Source organism: Salvelinus fontinalis, chromosome 16, assembly GCF_029448725.1.
Source record: "Salvelinus fontinalis isolate EN_2023a chromosome 16, ASM2944872v1, whole genome shotgun sequence".
NCBI lineage: Eukaryota > Metazoa > Chordata > Actinopteri > Salmoniformes > Salmonidae > Salvelinus > Salvelinus fontinalis.
Window position 1 is genome coordinate 26,402,849 of NC_074680.1, and position 16,804 is coordinate 26,419,652.

General features: G+C 43.7%; 1 protein-coding gene across 3 annotated transcripts; it reads left to right on the forward strand.

Annotated features, from left to right (window-relative positions):
- The first annotated feature begins 217 nt into the window (after positions 1-217).
- Positions 218-16,575, forward strand: LOC129812881 (ribosomal protein S6 kinase-like 1). Of its 3 annotated transcripts, none has more exons than XM_055864835.1 (12): positions 218-720; positions 9,827-9,949; positions 10,502-10,675; positions 11,100-11,224; positions 11,780-11,872; positions 12,161-12,208; positions 13,212-13,344; positions 13,607-15,106; positions 15,217-15,306; positions 15,456-15,538; positions 15,743-15,838; positions 15,996-16,575. In XM_055864835.1, exons 3-12 carry the CDS (start codon positions 10,540-10,542, stop codon positions 16,104-16,106), a joined length of 2,415 nt encoding a protein of 804 aa, XP_055720810.1. In that variant the 5' UTR covers positions 218-720; positions 9,827-9,949; positions 10,502-10,539; the 3' UTR covers positions 16,107-16,575. The 3 variants fall into 3 exon arrangements, with proteins under 3 accessions (XP_055720810.1, XP_055720811.1, XP_055720812.1); XM_055864836.1 differs by having other exon boundaries at positions 10,502-10,602; XM_055864837.1 differs by lacking the exon at positions 10,502-10,675 and having other exon boundaries at positions 219-720.
- The last annotated feature ends 229 nt before the right edge of the window (positions 16,576-16,804 follow it).

Genomic DNA, 16,804 nt, shown 5'->3' on the forward strand with positions numbered 1-16,804 from the left:
GACAAAAACAGAACCGAATATTTTTATAAACTAAACCAACCAAGATAGACAACAGCCTGTCGTTTTCAAGCGGAACAAATGAGCCATAGTGGGCAGAACACGCAAGGAGGGGACAGAGCCAAGCACGAGTTAGCGACATCCCATTGGTGCGTTTTAGCATCATCTGCATATTTCCGTAAAGGAACGCCTACTCTTTGAAGTGCGCCTGTGCAATAACTCATTTCGTTTTTGCACTCCTAAACAACGCGATTTTAAAAAACTTTTGCAAAGGCCAAAGTGTACAAATCTTAGTCCACTCTGTTCATAACATATTGTAGTTTTCCGAAAATGAAACTGTATTGATATCAAATGTTTCATCGATGAGAAAATGAGCAGAATGTCGGCCAAAATCCATCTCGTTCCATCTTCTCCCACTGCGCGCCAGTGGGTTTCCCCTCAGTGGAAACGCCAAGCGGATGCTTCACATTTATACATCCAGTAAAATATCTGTCTCATTGTCCCATCTGACAGCCCCGTCTCTTTAAATATTGCATCTGTCAGGATGAGACGGGGGAAGTTAAGTTCCTCGTGGCTAATGGTACCACCGTACATCATTTCAAGCCAATAGGCAGTCTCGCTGAACTCTCCTCCTTTTCCTGATATCTGTGCAGAGGGAGGCTGCTGAGGACGAAGGCTGCTGCTGGGGCAGTAGGTCTAGGGGGCATGCTCTGATCACATCAGGTAGGATATATGTGTGCATGTGCTGTCTGTCATGTGGCGACCAAGATGAATGTATGATGCAAGCATGTCTATCCATTGCAGACAAACAAATGGGATTATTATATTGTTAATCTTGTGTGTTCTGGCTTGTCTCTACGCTGACATAATGTTTGTCGTTAGTATCAAGGATATTGGTGCATGTAACATGGAAATACTGCAGGAGGCTGACTGATTCTCAACAACAGACACACTATGACTTCCCCTCATTAGACTGTATGAGGAATGATAAAGAGTGTATGTGAGTGGGATACAAAACTAACCCCATGTCACAATGATACTGTAGTAAGGCATCAGCACATTTTCATTGTGCACTTTTGTGGTATGCTAAGAGCTAAGAGCTACTATGATTGCATTTATAAATCCTCTGACAGGGATCTGCCCACAGCTTTCGGGCGGTAATATGTACCCACAAGGCAAATACGTCGTCATTTAAACGTCTAGTTTTGATTTACATTTGGTTCAGTAGTCAACTAACGTAAATTCAATGACAAATCAACAACAAAAAAATCACTGTCATTGGATTTAAGTTAAAAGTTTGGTGGAAAAAAAAGACAAAATGCCCTTAGATTGATTATTTTTTACAAATCTACGTTTCCCACGTTAATTCAACATAAACACATGTTTTTTTTTAGATTAAAGTAAAAAATGTATTTTTTTGCAAATGTATTAAAAATAAAAAACAGAAATACCTGATTTACATAAGTATTCAGACCCTTTGCTATGAGACTCAAAATTGAGCTCAGGTGCATCCTGTTTCCATTGATCATCCTTGAGGTGTTTTGACAACTTGATTTGAGTCCATCTGTGGTAAATTCAATTGATTGGACATGATTTGGAAAGACACACCTGTCTATAAAAGGTCCCAGAGTTGACAGTGCATGTCAGAGCAAAAACCAAGCCATGAGGTTGAAGGAATTATCTGTAGAGTTCTGAGACAGGATTGTGTTGAGGCACAGATCTGGGGAAGGGTACCAAAACATTTCTGCAGCATTGAAGTTCCCCAAGAACACAGTGGCCTCCATCATTTTTAAATAGAAAAAGTTTGGAACCACCAAGACTCTTCCTAAGCCTGGCCACAGGGCCAAACTGAGCAAACGGGATAAGGGCTTTGGTCAGGGAGGTGACCAAGAACCCGATGGTCACTCTGACAGAGCTCCAGAGTTCCTCTGTGGGGATGGGAGAACCTTCCAGAAGGACAACCACCTCTGCAGCACTCCACCAATCAGGCCTTATGGTAGAGTGGCCAGACGGAAGCCACTCCTCAGTAAAAGGCACATGACAGCCCGCTTGGAGTTTGCCAAAAGGCGCGTAAAGACTCAGACCATGTTAAACAAGATTGGCCTGAATGCCAAGCGTCAAGTCTGGAGGAAAGTTGGCACCATCCCTACAATGAAGCATGGTGGTGGCAGCATGATGCTGTGGGTATGTTTTTCAGTGGCAGGGACTGGGAGACTAGTCAGGATCGAGGCAAAGATGAATGGAGCAAAGTACAGAGAGATCCTTGATGAAAACTTACTCCAGAGTGCTCAGGACCTCACTCTGGTTCATCTTCCGTTCAAATATTTTTTATTGAACACACACAGGAATGGTGTATAGGTATGAAAGGCAGGTATACAATTTTTAACTAAACATAAAAGAGCAGACAGAAATAAAAAGATCCAGAGTTCTGGGTACAAAACAATTATTACAAAACAAGACATACAAAACAAGGACAGGTAGAAAGAAAGAGGGTGGGTGTCACCCCCCCCCCCCTTATCCCTTCCCCTTATACCCCTCCCCGCTGCTCGGGTGGCGGTGCCAACACATGCTGCCCAGAGGTGGATTAAAATATTACAATGGAGAGTGCGTTAAAAAGTACAAATTCACAGCGCCGAATGGTCCAAGTAAGAGAGTAAAGGCTGCCAGATCTGATCAAATGTTAATAATTTATTGTTCAGAATATATCTAATCCTTTCTAAGTGTACAGTGTTTGCCAATTCGCTGAGCCATAATTTGGTAGTGGGCGCTTCCCTCTTTTTCCAGAACAACAAGATTAGTTTTTTTGCCGAAATGAGACTGTAAGAGATGAGTTGTTTTTGGGGGTTGGTTAGTCCGATTAGGGAATCAGACACTCCCAGGATTATCAGAAGCGGGTCTGGGTCAATTGAAGTTTTCAGAACTTCAGAGAGGATCCTAAAAATTCCACACCAGTAACCATGCAAGCTAGAGCATAGGGCAAAGCAGTGGAGAAGTGTACCCTGTGCAGCCTGACATTTATCACACAAAGGGGATGTATCAGGAAATATCCTATGCAGTTTGGTTTTGGAATAGTGTAATCTGTGTAATACCTTGAATTGTATGAGCCGATGTCTGGAGTTAATGGAGCAGGTGTGGATATACTCCAAGCTATCTTCCCAGTCTGCCATCGAAATGTCAGTCCCTAGTTCTTCCTCCCATTTTGCCTTAATGGCCTCTGTAGAGGGTGTGCTAACCGATTGAAAAGAGTCATATAAACGAGATATCAGTTTGTCTGAGGTGGGGGATGTTTTTATGCATCCGTCAAACATGGAAGGCTTAGCGTTCCCAAATGTTGGGAGGTGTTTCCTAACATAGTCTCTGATTTGTAGGTATCTGAAAAAGTTATTTCTGGGAAGATTATAAGTTTCCCTCAGCAACTCAAAGGAAGCAAAGGTCCCTTCTATATATAAATCCCCTATGGTACTTATCCCCAACTCTCCCCATTGCTCAAAGGTGTTATCAAGGTTGGAGGGGGCAAAGGAGGGGTTCCTGGCAACAGGGAGCATGAATGACATTGGTCTAAGCTCAAAGTGGGTTTTAATTTGCTTCCAGATTCGGACTGTGCAATGTATAATAGGATTGTTACGATAAAGTGACCTCTCCAGATTGACAGGCGACAAAATCACAGCACCAATAGAGAAGGGGTGACACTCCTCACGCTCCATACTAAGCCAGGTGGGTGACGGACGTGCGTCATCCAGCAAAAACGTAACCGCACGGAGGTTAGCGGCCCAATAATAAAATATAAAATTTGGGAGAAACAATCCTCCTTCCATCTTGGATTTGCAGAGGTGTTTTTTACCTATCCTGTGTGTTTTATAATCCCAGATGAAAGGATTGATAATTGAGTCCAGTTGTTTATGAAAGGATTTAGGTATGAATACTGGGATGTTCTGGTATAGGTAGAGCAGTTGTGGGAGGAAGACCATTTTAATGGCATTAATTCTTCCGAGCAGAGAAATTGGGAGAGTTCTCCAAAATTGTATGTTTGTTTTTAGTTTTTGCATCAGCGAGGGGAAATTCTCTTTAAATAGTAAGGAATATTGTTTGGTAACTACAATTCCTAGATAGGTACATTTTTCTGAAGATAACTTAAGTGGAAGATGTTCTAGCCAGGAGGTGTTTTGTAACCGTATGGGCATTAATTCACTCTTGTTCCAATTTATTCTGTATCCCGAGAAGGTACCAAACAAATTAATCACATCAAGAATAGCTGGAATACTAGCTTGGGGTTCTGTTACATAGAGGAGAATGTCATCTGCGTATAGGGAAATCTTATTTAGAGTATCTTTAGTATTATAGCCGTGTATTGCTGCATCAGATCTAATCGTCTGAGCGAGAGGTTCAATGATTAGGGCGAAGAGCATAGGCGACAGCGCACAACCCTGCCTTGTCCCTCTGTAGAGGTTAAATCGGGGCGACAATGATTGGTTAGTGAGTATTCTCGCACAGGGGTTCCTATATAAAAGCTGGATCCAATTTATTGAAAGTGCACTTTATTCCAGAACTTGGGTTAATCTGGGGTGAGGAAACTGGCTCTGCACCATATATTATAATTCAGAAATGTTCACAAGTTGTTCACTGTTTTCACAAGAAACAGACTGACACACATTTTCTGTTTTGACTTAATCACTATGAACCCATCTCCAATATTAAATTTCTGTAGGACTTTGAATAGATAGGACCACTCAACTTGGTCAAAAGCCTTCTCGGCGTCAAGAGATATAACGGCAAGGTCCATGTTTGGTAACCTCTGAGAATACATAATGTTGAAGAGGCGCCTGAGATTGAAGAATGAGTTTCTGTTCGGGATAAAGCCGGTCTGGTCCGAATGGACCAGTTTGCCAATTAAAGTGCCAAGCCTGTTAGCCAGGGTTTTTGCTAAAATCTTTTGGTCTGCATTGAGGAGGGATATTGGTCTGTACGACCCTACCTCTTGCGGATCTTTACCCTTCTTATGTATAACTGTAATGAATGCTTCATCCAAAGTAGATGGGAGAGCTCCATCCTCTCTGGACTGAACCAACATTTTGTGCAGGTAGGGAGAGAGCATGTTGCTGAATATTTTATAGAATTCACCCGGGTATCCATCTGGGCCCGGGGTCTTGCCACTCTTTAGAGTTTTGATTGTTTCTCGAATTTCTTCAAGAGATATTTCCTTATTCAGGAAGTTAGAATCTTCCTGGTTCAGGGCAGGAAGATTACAGTCATCCAAAAAGTTTTGCATAATTAAGGGGTTAGAATCGGCTTTAGATGTATATAGAGTCTCATAAAACTGACGGAATCTGTCATTGATGTCTTTGGGGGAAGAGAGTAATTCCCCAGATGCAGACTTAACTTTGTGAATCATTCGGTCACTCACAATTTTTCGAAGTTGTCTGGCGAGTAATTTGTGTGGTTTGTCACCAAACTCAAAATATTTTAGCTTGGCGTAGAGAAAAGATTTAGCAATTTTAGCTGAGAGAGTCTGATTATATTCAAATTTTAAAGAGGTAATTTTTTTATGTTTCTCCATAGATGGATGTCTAGCATTCTCCCTATCCAGTAAGTGAATTTGTCCCTCCAGTTCTACCAATTTTCCCTTGTTTTGCCTACTCCTGGCAGTCTGATAGGAGATGATACAGCCTCTCAAATAAGCCTTAAGTGTTTCCCACAGTAATGCTGGGGAAGTCTCTGTGTTGTCGTTGGTATCAAAGAAAAATGTTATTTGGTCTTTAAGATGTTCACAGAATGTTGGTTCTGTGAGGAGCTGAGGATTTAACCTCCAGACCCTCTCGTTTGGTACCATGTCACCCAATCTCAGGGAGAAGGTGAGTGGACTGTGGTCCGAGATTATAATATCATGATACTTCACATTACAGGTATAGGGGAGTAGTTTAGCATCAACCAAAAAGTAGTCAATTCGAGTATAAACATTGTGAACATGAGAGTGAAAGGAGTATTCCCTGCCCGTAGGGTTAGTGATCCTCCATATATCAAATAAGTTAGAATTCTTTATGTAGGTATTCAAGAATTCACTTGAATAGGAGGTGGGGGTTCGCCGGGTAGAGGATCTGTCCAAATATTGGTCTAGCACGCAGTTAAGGTCCCCTCCAATGATCAGGTTAGTATGGGAGATATCTGGAATCAGGGCAAGGACTCTTTTGAAAAAAGAGGGGTTATCAATGTTTGGCCCATAGATATTTAGTAGAGTTACAGAAGTAGAGTGGATCTCTCCTTTTACGATCACATAACGACCCTCTTTATCCACAATAGTGGTTTTATGTAGAAAGGGAATTCCTTTCCGTACCAGAATCGCTGTGCCTCTCGTTTTGGCAGAGAAGTTAGAGTGATACACTTGCCCCACCCACCTACATTTAAGTCTGCTGTGAGAATTATTTTTCAGATGGGTTTCTTGCAAAAATATGATATCAGACGAGAGTGCTTTCAAGTGGGCTAGGACCTTGCCTCTCTTAATTGGTTCGTTTAAGCCCTTGACATTCCAGGAAGTGAATGTGAGCCCCGCCCCCCTCTCATTTGTAGTTCCTATGGTGGCCTGCATAACTTGTAACTCAATAAAAAGGTAAGAAAGCGCACCAAACCATCACGATCAGCATATGTAGCAGCTACACCCAAGCAGTATCCAACCAGCCCCTCCCCCCCTGCAAGCCCCTTTACTTCCCACCCTGTTCCCCTACTTTCCCCACTATTTACCCCCCCGCTCAACCCACCTTTAACAGGCATACACAAATAGGAGAGAAAATAAAATAAAAATAATAAACACATTGTCTGGCCGATGCCAAAAAAGCACGGCGCGACCTCGAACAAGAGGTGAAACAAAAATAAAATCCCAACTGTACGTTCATCTCTCACTATCCTAGAACTTCTACTAACATATGAACTGAGGAGGCTCCCGCGAATAAAGTGTCCAATTAGCATCTAATAAACCTAAAGAGAATAAGTTGCAACCTAAACATATTGCGCACTTAAGCGTCATCTTGGGTCTATCTATCCCTGAGATAAGCAAGATATAGCATCACAAGATTATTTTGCTAAGCACTGCCGGTCTAAACATGAACCATCAGCAACCAACTTAGACAGCCGTACATTTACATATTGTGGGTTAGATCGGAAACAAGAATTTTTCTAAATTAAACGTATCCCCCAGTCAGAAAATAAATAAATAAAAAGGTTATATACATGTATACATACACACACATACACATACTTACCCATATACATATATATATATATATATATATATATATATATACATACACATATACACATACATACATATACACACATATATATATATATATACATACATACATACACACACACACACACACACACACACACATACATACATACATACATACATACATACATACATACATACATACATACATACATACATACATACAAACACACACACACACACACATCCCCAAAAAATACATATAAAGGTATATATTTAAAAATATATATATATACATATACACACACACACACACCCATACATATCTACATATGCGCATATACACATACATACAGAAACATTCATGCCCCAGAGTAATAATCTACACTAATTTAAAATATACACATACATAATAGTAACATGCTAAGAGAAAATAATTATAAAGTACAAATAATAATTATATGTACGCACACCTACCTAGACACTACAGAGGGCTGGTAGGGATCTAATCGGGAGAGCGGCCCTCGGCTATATCAAAGGCAGAACGGCACAAAACATCCACTTGCTATCCAGGTGTCTGTGTCTGCCCCTTCCCCACCATCACACCCAGTCCCCTACAAGCTTTAAATAAATGGTATTGTAATAACAATAAATGTAAGAATTAAAAAATAAATAACGAAACAAAAAAAAATGGGGGGAATATAAGTATATTCATCCGAAAGTGTCAATGATCAAACCTGGAAGGCATCCTAAATAGGCATCGCTCTGAACACAGCCAGAATGAAAGTGACTTTAATTGAGAGCCAAGACCACCCTCCACAGCATCTTACATGTTCGGTAGCCCTTGTTGAGACCGTTCAATACGGTTTCACCCGTTATGGTTTAGTATGGATTCGATTCCATGAGCAGACCCTAACACACAATGACAAGGCACTCTAACCTGTACGGGGGATTGGCGTATGTTCCCGGATAAACTTCTCTGCGTCCAAAACCGAGGAGAGCCAAATCTTCTCACCAGAGGGCGGGGTAATTCTTAGTCTTGCAGGGAAGAGCAAGGCTGGGCGAAGATGGAGTTTGTAGAGTTTGGCCATGACATCTCTGTAGCCGCCACGGTCCTTTGCCACATCGGGCGCATAATCATCATAGACACGGAAGGGGTGCCCTTTATGTAACAGGTTGCCCCTCATTCGGGCCTCGCGCAGGATAAGATCCTTGGTCTTGAAACTGTGACAACAGATGATTACTGGGCGAGGGCGTTGACCCGGTCCAGGCACTGGGACAGGGGCGCGATGTGCACGGTCCAGCTGGGGGTCCGAAGCCAAAACGTCCGATCCCATTGCATCCTTCAATAGCTTGGCGAAGAAGTCGGTGGGGCGAGAGCCCGCCTCTACCCCCTCTGCCAGACCAACAACGCGAAGGTTATTACGTCTGGAACGGCCCTCCAGGTCGACCACTTTCACAGAAAGCCTCTGCACAGTACCCTGTAGTGACGAGCACAGCTTCTCTAACTCGTCGATCCTACCAGCGCTGAATTCAGAAGCCCTCTCAAGGTCCACAATACTCTGGCCCTGCGAAGCGACCGCTCGAATGGTGCCCTCGATTTTGGTGTCCAGTTCAGCAATAGTAGCCTTAAGATCCTCAGCTAAAGCAACACGTAGTTCTCCCAAAGCCTGGGTAAGTTCTTTAAGTGTCACGTTGTTGCCTGTGCCTTCCGCCATGTCTGTCTCGTTGTTTGGTGTGGAGTAGGCCTCCGATGTGGATTTATTGTCCTTTGGTCGCTTATTACTCGGCATTTTTACACAGAAAGTTACGATGTTGTATTAGAAAGAAACGTTTGTTGTAAAAAGTATCATAAAGTAGGTTAAGTTAGATTATTTCGCAAAAAAGTTGCAGGAGCCTCTCACACGCAGCCGTTCACTCCAACATGCTAGCTCCGCCCCCCTGGTTCATCTTCCAACAGGACAACGACCCTAAGTACACAGTCAAGACAATGCAGGAGTGGCTTTGGGACAAGTCTCTGAATGTCCTTGAGTGGCCCAGCCAGAGCCTGGACTTGAACCCAATCTAATGTCTCTGGAGAGACCTGAAAAAAGCTGTGCAGCAATGCTCCCCATCCAACCTGACAGAGCTTAAGAGGATCTGCAGAGAAGAATGGGAGAAACTCCCCAAATACAGGTGTGCCAAGCTGGTAGCATCATACCCAAGAAGACTCAATGCTGTAATCGCTGCCAAAGGTGCTTCAACAAAGTACTCATTAAAGGGTCTGATTACTTATGTAAATGTTATTTTGTTTCTTTATTTTTATAAATTAGCAAACATTTCTTAAATTCTGTTTTTGCTTTTGTCATTATAGGGTGTTGTGTGTAGATTGATGAGAAAAAAAACAATTTAATCAATTTTAGAATAAGGCTGCAAAATAACAAAATGTGGAAGAAGTACAGGGGTCTGAATACTTTCCGAAGGCACTGTAAGTACTTTGAGTCATCCTTCCTCCTCACCACCCCTGCAGCACTGACAGTGTTTATTCATCAGCAATAGTACCGGAGCTGCACACTCATACTCACTTCCTGTGCTCTACTGATGTAAAAACTGAACTCTCTGTTGACCCAGGTTCGTATCATCATGCTTGAAAACAAAGACGTTAACCTTCAAGTCGAGGAGGATAACCCCCCAGTGAGCCGACTAACTGCTGCCAGAGATGAGTCCCACTGCTGATAGGACCAGGGAGAAAAGGTGAGACACTCCACATGCTTATGATCTGACGAAGAGGCTGGTGAGGGGAGGATGGCTCATAATAATGGCTGGAATGGGACGACTGGAATGGTATCAAACATATGGTTTCCAATGTTTGACACCATTCCATGTATTCCTTTCCAGCCATTACTATGAGCCCGTCGTACAACTGACTAGGTATCCCCCCTTCCCTTCCTTCCTCCCCAATTGCAGTGCCACCAGCTGCCTGTAAGGGGAGAGGAACAGAAACAGTCTATTATTGGTCACATTACTTTCACTTTACTCTGTTTCGTGCTTTGCCGTCATGTTTTTCTCAGACAAGTGACTAATTAAGGGATTTACTGTAGCCCTGGGGAAATCTAGGCTTTTGGTAGTTAACCATCTCTGGAAGATTTGATCAATTATTCATTGCCATCATAAGGATTATTCTTAGGAACTTCCCTTAAAGAGAGGAAAGTCTTAGCGTTGGCTGGTCGTGTTATGACCCCTCCTAGGACATACAGGTCAGTGTGATTACATATAGTACGGTACACTCTGTTGTGTGGCTGCTAGGCCCGTCTGGACTTTCACAGTGCCGAGCCAGGACAGCCATGGCCAAGAGAGACTACCTGGTGGAGGCAGCCAAGCAGATCCGCATGGCTCTGGACAGGGAGGTCAGTGAAGACTATGAAGCTGCCTTCAGCTACTACAAGAATGGGGTTGACCTGTTGCTCAATGGAGTTCAAGGTACAGTGGTAAATCTACTGTATTCTAGAGTATTCTGTCAACATGTAGGGTTCTGGTTAGGGTGATATTGAATAGTGCAGGTTAAGTCGCTACAGACTCTAGCTACTCAACACAGTGAGAACAAGTCATGCGGCATGAAACAGGAACATATGGATTTATCTGCTCATGATTCATCCATTGTAAAGCAGAATTAAATCATTCCTATGAAAAACAGGAAGTCAGAAAGCCAAGGTCAGAGAAAGATGTCCATACTGGTAAAGCATGCCGGATATTCTCTCTGCTGTGCTAGTGAAGTATGTGAGCTATATTCAAACAGAAGCGTTTGAATGATGAGGTTATTTCAGTTTCAGTTTAGTGGAGTGAGGTTTCTCCATTGTGTGAGAGGGAGAAAACTGAGGTCTGATGTAGTTGGTCTGTCTTCCAGTGGACCCTAACAAGGAGCGCCGCGAGGCAGTGAAGAGGAAGACTACTCAGTATCTGAAGAGGGCCGAGGAAATCTTTATCTCCCACCTGCAGGACAACCTGGGGAAGGGGAACTCTCACGTAGGGGTAAGAAGATGACCTTTGAACCCTCATTTTGACAAGATGAACATTCCATAATACTGTGCAAATCTTATCGATGGAAATCAACCCACTCTGATCATCCATGTTACTCAGGGAACTGGACACTCATTTTCCAGCTTTTCACTCCTGTGTTGATTTATATGTCTAGTCTGTTTATTGAAGAGGTGGTTAGGTGCTATTCATGTTAGCACCTCTCTGAATAATTTCCTTCTGGGAAAGCCTGAGTCACATCCTCAAAGCAACCAGTATGTGCTGCTTACAGCCTCTCTCTGGAGATGGGCTACAGACCAGCACAACAACCCCATCTCCCTCCGTTACACTACGCGAGAAGATCACATTATATCTGCCAGGATGCCTCGCACTGGCCGCCTGGGCGTTCTCTCTCCCCCTCTCTCTTATGCAACATGCTAATATCTGTTCTAAGATTGTAACTAATCCTTGAGATCCTTGAACATTTCAGATCTGAATTAAACACAAAGACACGTGTCCACCTCGCTGTTATCTGTCCTGTACTGATTTGTAATCTCTTTTTATCACCAGGGTTACAGTAGTCTGAGATTCCGGCCAATCAGACACCTGAGCTGCCCAGTGGAGGATCTGGAGATGTGTAAAGTGGTGGGGATCATCGATAAGGTAAGGAAGTTTTTACACTCACTGCTCTCAACCAGACATGGGTACTATAATGTTTTGTTAGACTGATGATAATCTCTTGAACATACATCCTGGCTGTAGTTAACCCTTTATTAACCAAATCACATTTTATTGGTCACATACACATACATCATGTCTTATAGATCTAGTGACAAACATGATGCTTACCTAAGCAAATAGTACCTCGTCCTAAAATGTCACAACCATCTAATAACATACTACTACTATGTTCTATTTAAACTAAAATAAAATGTATGTCTTCTCTCCAAGGTCCTGATTGTCCAAAGCCTGATTACAAAGGAGAAATGTGTTGTTAAAGTAAGTACTTACGTCTGAACTTAACACTACCAATACAGTATGTCAGAGGACAGAGTGGCAGACATGTAGTAGAAACAGTGCAGCTGTCTATCTGTGTAGATGCATATCCAGTGCACAGATGGCTGTTGTACTGTCTGGTCCCCTGCCAGCCATTCTGTGGCAGCCCAGTCAATGGGAATACTCTCAGTCTTGAGTATCCTTCACCATTGATTTGGCTAAAAGCCCTCCACTCTGACCCTCTTAGTGCAAATGCCCCTCTGATTTCCGTAACCAGAGAGTTGTTATTGGAAAATATTGTAGCAGGGTCTCTAAGGCGCAGGTCTCAGTAGTCTCGTTTACACCTGGCACTATCATGCATCATATGTCTTAATCTTGTCCACATTCTGATTGTGCCCAGATCTTGAGAAATGTGTCTACATATGGTATTAAAATGTATTTTTTTAAACGACAACTGTGTCCACATTGTGACCAGATTTCCTGGTCTCTCCCTGTATTTAAATTATTTGATGGATATACTTTCAAAATAATATTTATGTATTTATTTTAAGACACATTTTGATGCCATAAGTCAGTAGTGCCACCTGTCAAGGATTTTACAGGGTGCGATAATGAGGATATAAATGGTTTCACTATCCAGATCTGTTTACACTAGCGATATCCAGACACAATGCATGCCTGACTACCTCCGTAAGTGGGCAGGAAGATCTGATCACAATCGGATCACAATGTGTCTTTTAATCGTCTACACCTGTCTTCACAATCAGAATGTGGACAAGATCAGGACAAAGGACGCGTGTTAGAACCAGGTATAAACAGTGCTAGAGAAGAGCCAGCTTTTGTAGAGATTCGTTTTTAGATTTCTGTTTTTGTCAATTAACTATAGACACAGATTAAGACTAGATTAAGAGAACAATGTGTATTACAGTAGAGAAGTTGTATTTTGACCAAGGTAATAGTAACAGCATAGTAATAAATGTGTTGTTCTATTGCGCTGTCCTCTCAGAGCCTGCCCAAGTCGAGCTGGGAGAGCCGGGACCAGCCCACTATCATCCCCCAGGGCGTCCCCTATATGGTGAAGCTGCTGAGATACTATGTCAGTGAGGATGCTGTGTACCTGCATCTGGAGCATGTTCAAGGTGAGCTGAACACAGGCTCTGACTGCCAGCCCTGCAGTATGCGAGATGTAGCTGATGCTGTTACCTAGCCCATCGCCATGCAAAGGGAGATTTATGTCCATGGCATAGCAGTGGACCTACAGTTACATTTTTTGTTGTTGATGGTTGCACTCTTCAGCCATTTTGGGTCAAGGATGCTAAGGAGATTAGAAAAAATAGCTGAATTAAAATAAAGAAAAACGACTGTTGTCTTATGATGTATTGACTTTTCTATGCTCTGCAGGTGGGAAGCTTTTCTCCAAACTGTCCAAGGTCAGGAACGACCGAGCCAAGGAGCACCCAGAATGCTACATTCCCAGCCAGCACAGGATCAAACTGAAGAACAGCTACACCTCCCCTACCATCAGCTCAGACTATCAGCAGAATGACAGAGGGGGCACAGGGACAACCCCTCTCCTGGAGAGGGAGAACGAGGAGAGCCCAGACACAGACTCCCCTGCATCTTGGCATGAGGCTCAGCACCGTCTGGAAGGCTGTAGGACCCACTCGTACTGCGGGGAGACAGGCTGCAGGCTGCAGAACAACTCAAGGTCTACAGCGCCACAGCCCTCTTTATCTGGACCAATGAGGACAGACATCAGTCCCCATATCCATCCAGCATGCCACAGTCAGTGTTTGCACTCTGAAACTCAGGACAAGCCTGCTCTTCCTAGTCATCTGTGCATCCATCAGGTTCCTGATGTCACCTCTGAGCCTTCTGGGAAGGCCACTGGAACAGAAGAAATAGAATCCAGTTTAGATTTTGACGTGGTGTGGAAGGCTGCTGATCCGACACAGAATTGTGAGAGTGACTCAGATATAGCTGCAGGTAAACCTGTACCTCTAACAACTCAGACCTCTTCTGGTGGGACAGGGTCAACAGTGAACTTGAAGAATCATTCTATCAGTTTGTATTCACAGAATAGTTATGTTCCCAATACATTGCAATTACCCCTCCATAATCAAAGCCAGGCTAGTGAGATGGCAACTTTGACCTCCTATGGCTCTCACCAAGGCAGTGTTTCAGGTGGAGACCTTGAGAACACTGTGGGTGTAGAGATATCCACACACCAGGAGAGAGGGCAGGAAGAGCAGGTAAACCATCACACTACTGAAAAGAGCATTGTGAACTTAGTAAGCGGGGACACAGAGACTTCCCAGCCTGGCAGAGCTGTTTGTCCCTCTACAGTAGACAAGCTGAAGGTCATGAGGACATCCTCATGGATCTCTCACCCCCCTTCCCTCCCTCGCTGTCTCAGTGCTGGGACAAAGCAGGGGAACCAGGCAGGCATCTCCCTGGCCCTCACAGGGGCAAAGTATCATGTGGGGCCCCCTTGCAGAGAGCCAGGGGAGGAAGTGGAGGAGGGCTGGGAGCTGAGCCCTGTGAGTAAGGACATCCCCCAAGAGAAAGGATCACTGTGTGACCCCAACACCCCTGGCCCCACAGGGGCCTCCCCACAGTGTCGGAAGGAGGACATGAATGCTTTCCTGATGTCAAATGGATCAGATGGACAGGGTCAGGATCAGGATCAGATCATTGAGGTGGAGGGCTGGTGCCACCAGCCCAAGTTCCCAGCCAAGACCTCCAGAGGGAGAGACGGGGTCTGGCAGGGCTGTTGGGGGCTGCCTGAGGCAGAGGTGCGTTTGTTGGGAGCTCAGATCCTCCTGGCCCTGGAGAGTCTTCACCAGCAAGGTGTCATGTGCCGTGACCTCAACCCAAAGAACATCCTGCTTACCAGCATCGGTTAGTCACCTAAATCACTTTAACTCCGTAAGGTCTCAGTTTTTGGCATGAGTTGAGTCTTGAAAACTCAACAAACTTTGATTGTGACATATTGTCATGTTTCTCAACAGGTAAGGTCTGCCTGACATTCTTTGGCCAGTGGAGTGAAGTTCAGTCAGAAACCAACTCTGAAGCTATGGACCAGATGTACTGTGCCCCAGGTGGAAACACTGTTTATTCAGTAAACCTGTCACAACAGTTCCACATATGGCTGCTACCCTAAAGTGCCTTCTAGTGGTGAGAATCAGACATTTAGTTTGATCCAACATGAAACCTGTTAATAACAGTTCTGTTTGTTGTTTGCCAATAGAGATTGGAGGTGTGTCCAAAATCACAGAGGCTTGTGATTGGTGGAGTTTGGGGGCATTGCTATTTGAACTTCTTACAGGAATGGTAAATAACATTTGTATTGAATAATCCTTTGGAGAAAAAAAAAGAGGCCAGAATCTTGCCATCTGTCATAGTAAAGTTTTTTCAATCCAAATGTGTATATGTATATTGATTAGAGTGCTGCCAACTGATCTGTTGATAGTGTATCTGTGTTGGTACCATTATCAAGTCCTTGTTGAAACTGTATGCCTGTTCCTGTGCATCCAGCCCCTGTGGCAGTTCCACCCAGCCGGGGTACATTCTCACACCCAGCTTCTGATCCCAGACCACCTGAGTACTGCAGCTGCCTCCCTGCTCACTGAGGTAAGGCCTGAGTCCCATTACACACATGACCGGTAGTGTAAATACCGTAGACATATACACACATGCTGCTAGCCTGCGACCACAGATACTCACAGCCACACACATTGTACAAACTCAAATTGGCTTTCTGAATGAGTGACTATTGTGTGTGCCACAGCTTCTGCAGTTTGACGCTGGTTATCGTTTGGGCTCTGGAGGCGGTGGAGTGAGTGACATCAAGTGTCACCCCTTCTTCAATGGTGTCTCCTGGAAGGCACTGAGCAGTTAGCAGGTCAACAGACTGTCTGTAGCCTGAACAGTTATCTGCAGCCAAGTGAAGTTGGGCAGCCACTGCCCCCTCGTGGCTAAAATAATTGAAGCCCCAGCTCTGGAGCTACTTCCTGAGCATCTTGTTCTTCCCAAAGAATGACAGATTAGAAGGGTAATTCAGAGCAGCAGGCACACAGCCAACATGTCAACCCTGCAACATCCAAACTCTGCCTGCAGTGTTCTCTTTGTAACCTCCATGTTTGAATAATAGAGGCTAGTGTAAACATAGTAGGGCAAAATGTACTCCTGGGTGCCTTTTGTGGTATTTCTGTTGTACAAATGACATGCAATGCTACTGATAACATATCCATGCATATCATCACCATGTATGGTAACGGATGTTTTTCATTGTCAAACGCTTACTACACAAATACTTTTGGCTGTGATAAACAGAATTGACAATAAGGTTAGTAAAATGAAGCAATGCATCCGTGCTGTGTTAGTCTTTAATACACACTCATGGTCAGCCTTTTTTCTGGTTATCCGTACATAACCTGATATAGGTTCTCAAACTCAGTCCTGGGACACTACCTGGGTGCACGTTTTGGTTTCTGCCCTAGCACTACACAACTGATTCAAATAATCAAAGCTTGATCAGTTGGTTATTTGAATCAGCTGTGTTATGCTAGGGCAGAAACCAAAATGTGCACCCAGGTA

What these genes read in the sequence shown, in the direction of transcription:
- LOC129812881 (XM_055864835.1), top strand. Translation starts at nt 10,540, where the DNA reads ATGGCCAAGAGAGACTACCTGGTGGAGGCAGCCAAGCAGATCCGCATG. An exon ending in AGGGGAACTCTCACGTAGGG is followed by an intron (nt 11,225 to 11,779) that starts GTAAGAAGATGA and finishes TTTTATCACCAG; the next exon opens with GGTTACAGTAGTCTGAGATT. An exon ending in CCAGATGTACTGTGCCCCAG is followed by an intron (nt 15,307 to 15,455) that starts GTGGAAACACTG and finishes GTTTGCCAATAG; the next exon opens with AGATTGGAGGTGTGTCCAAA.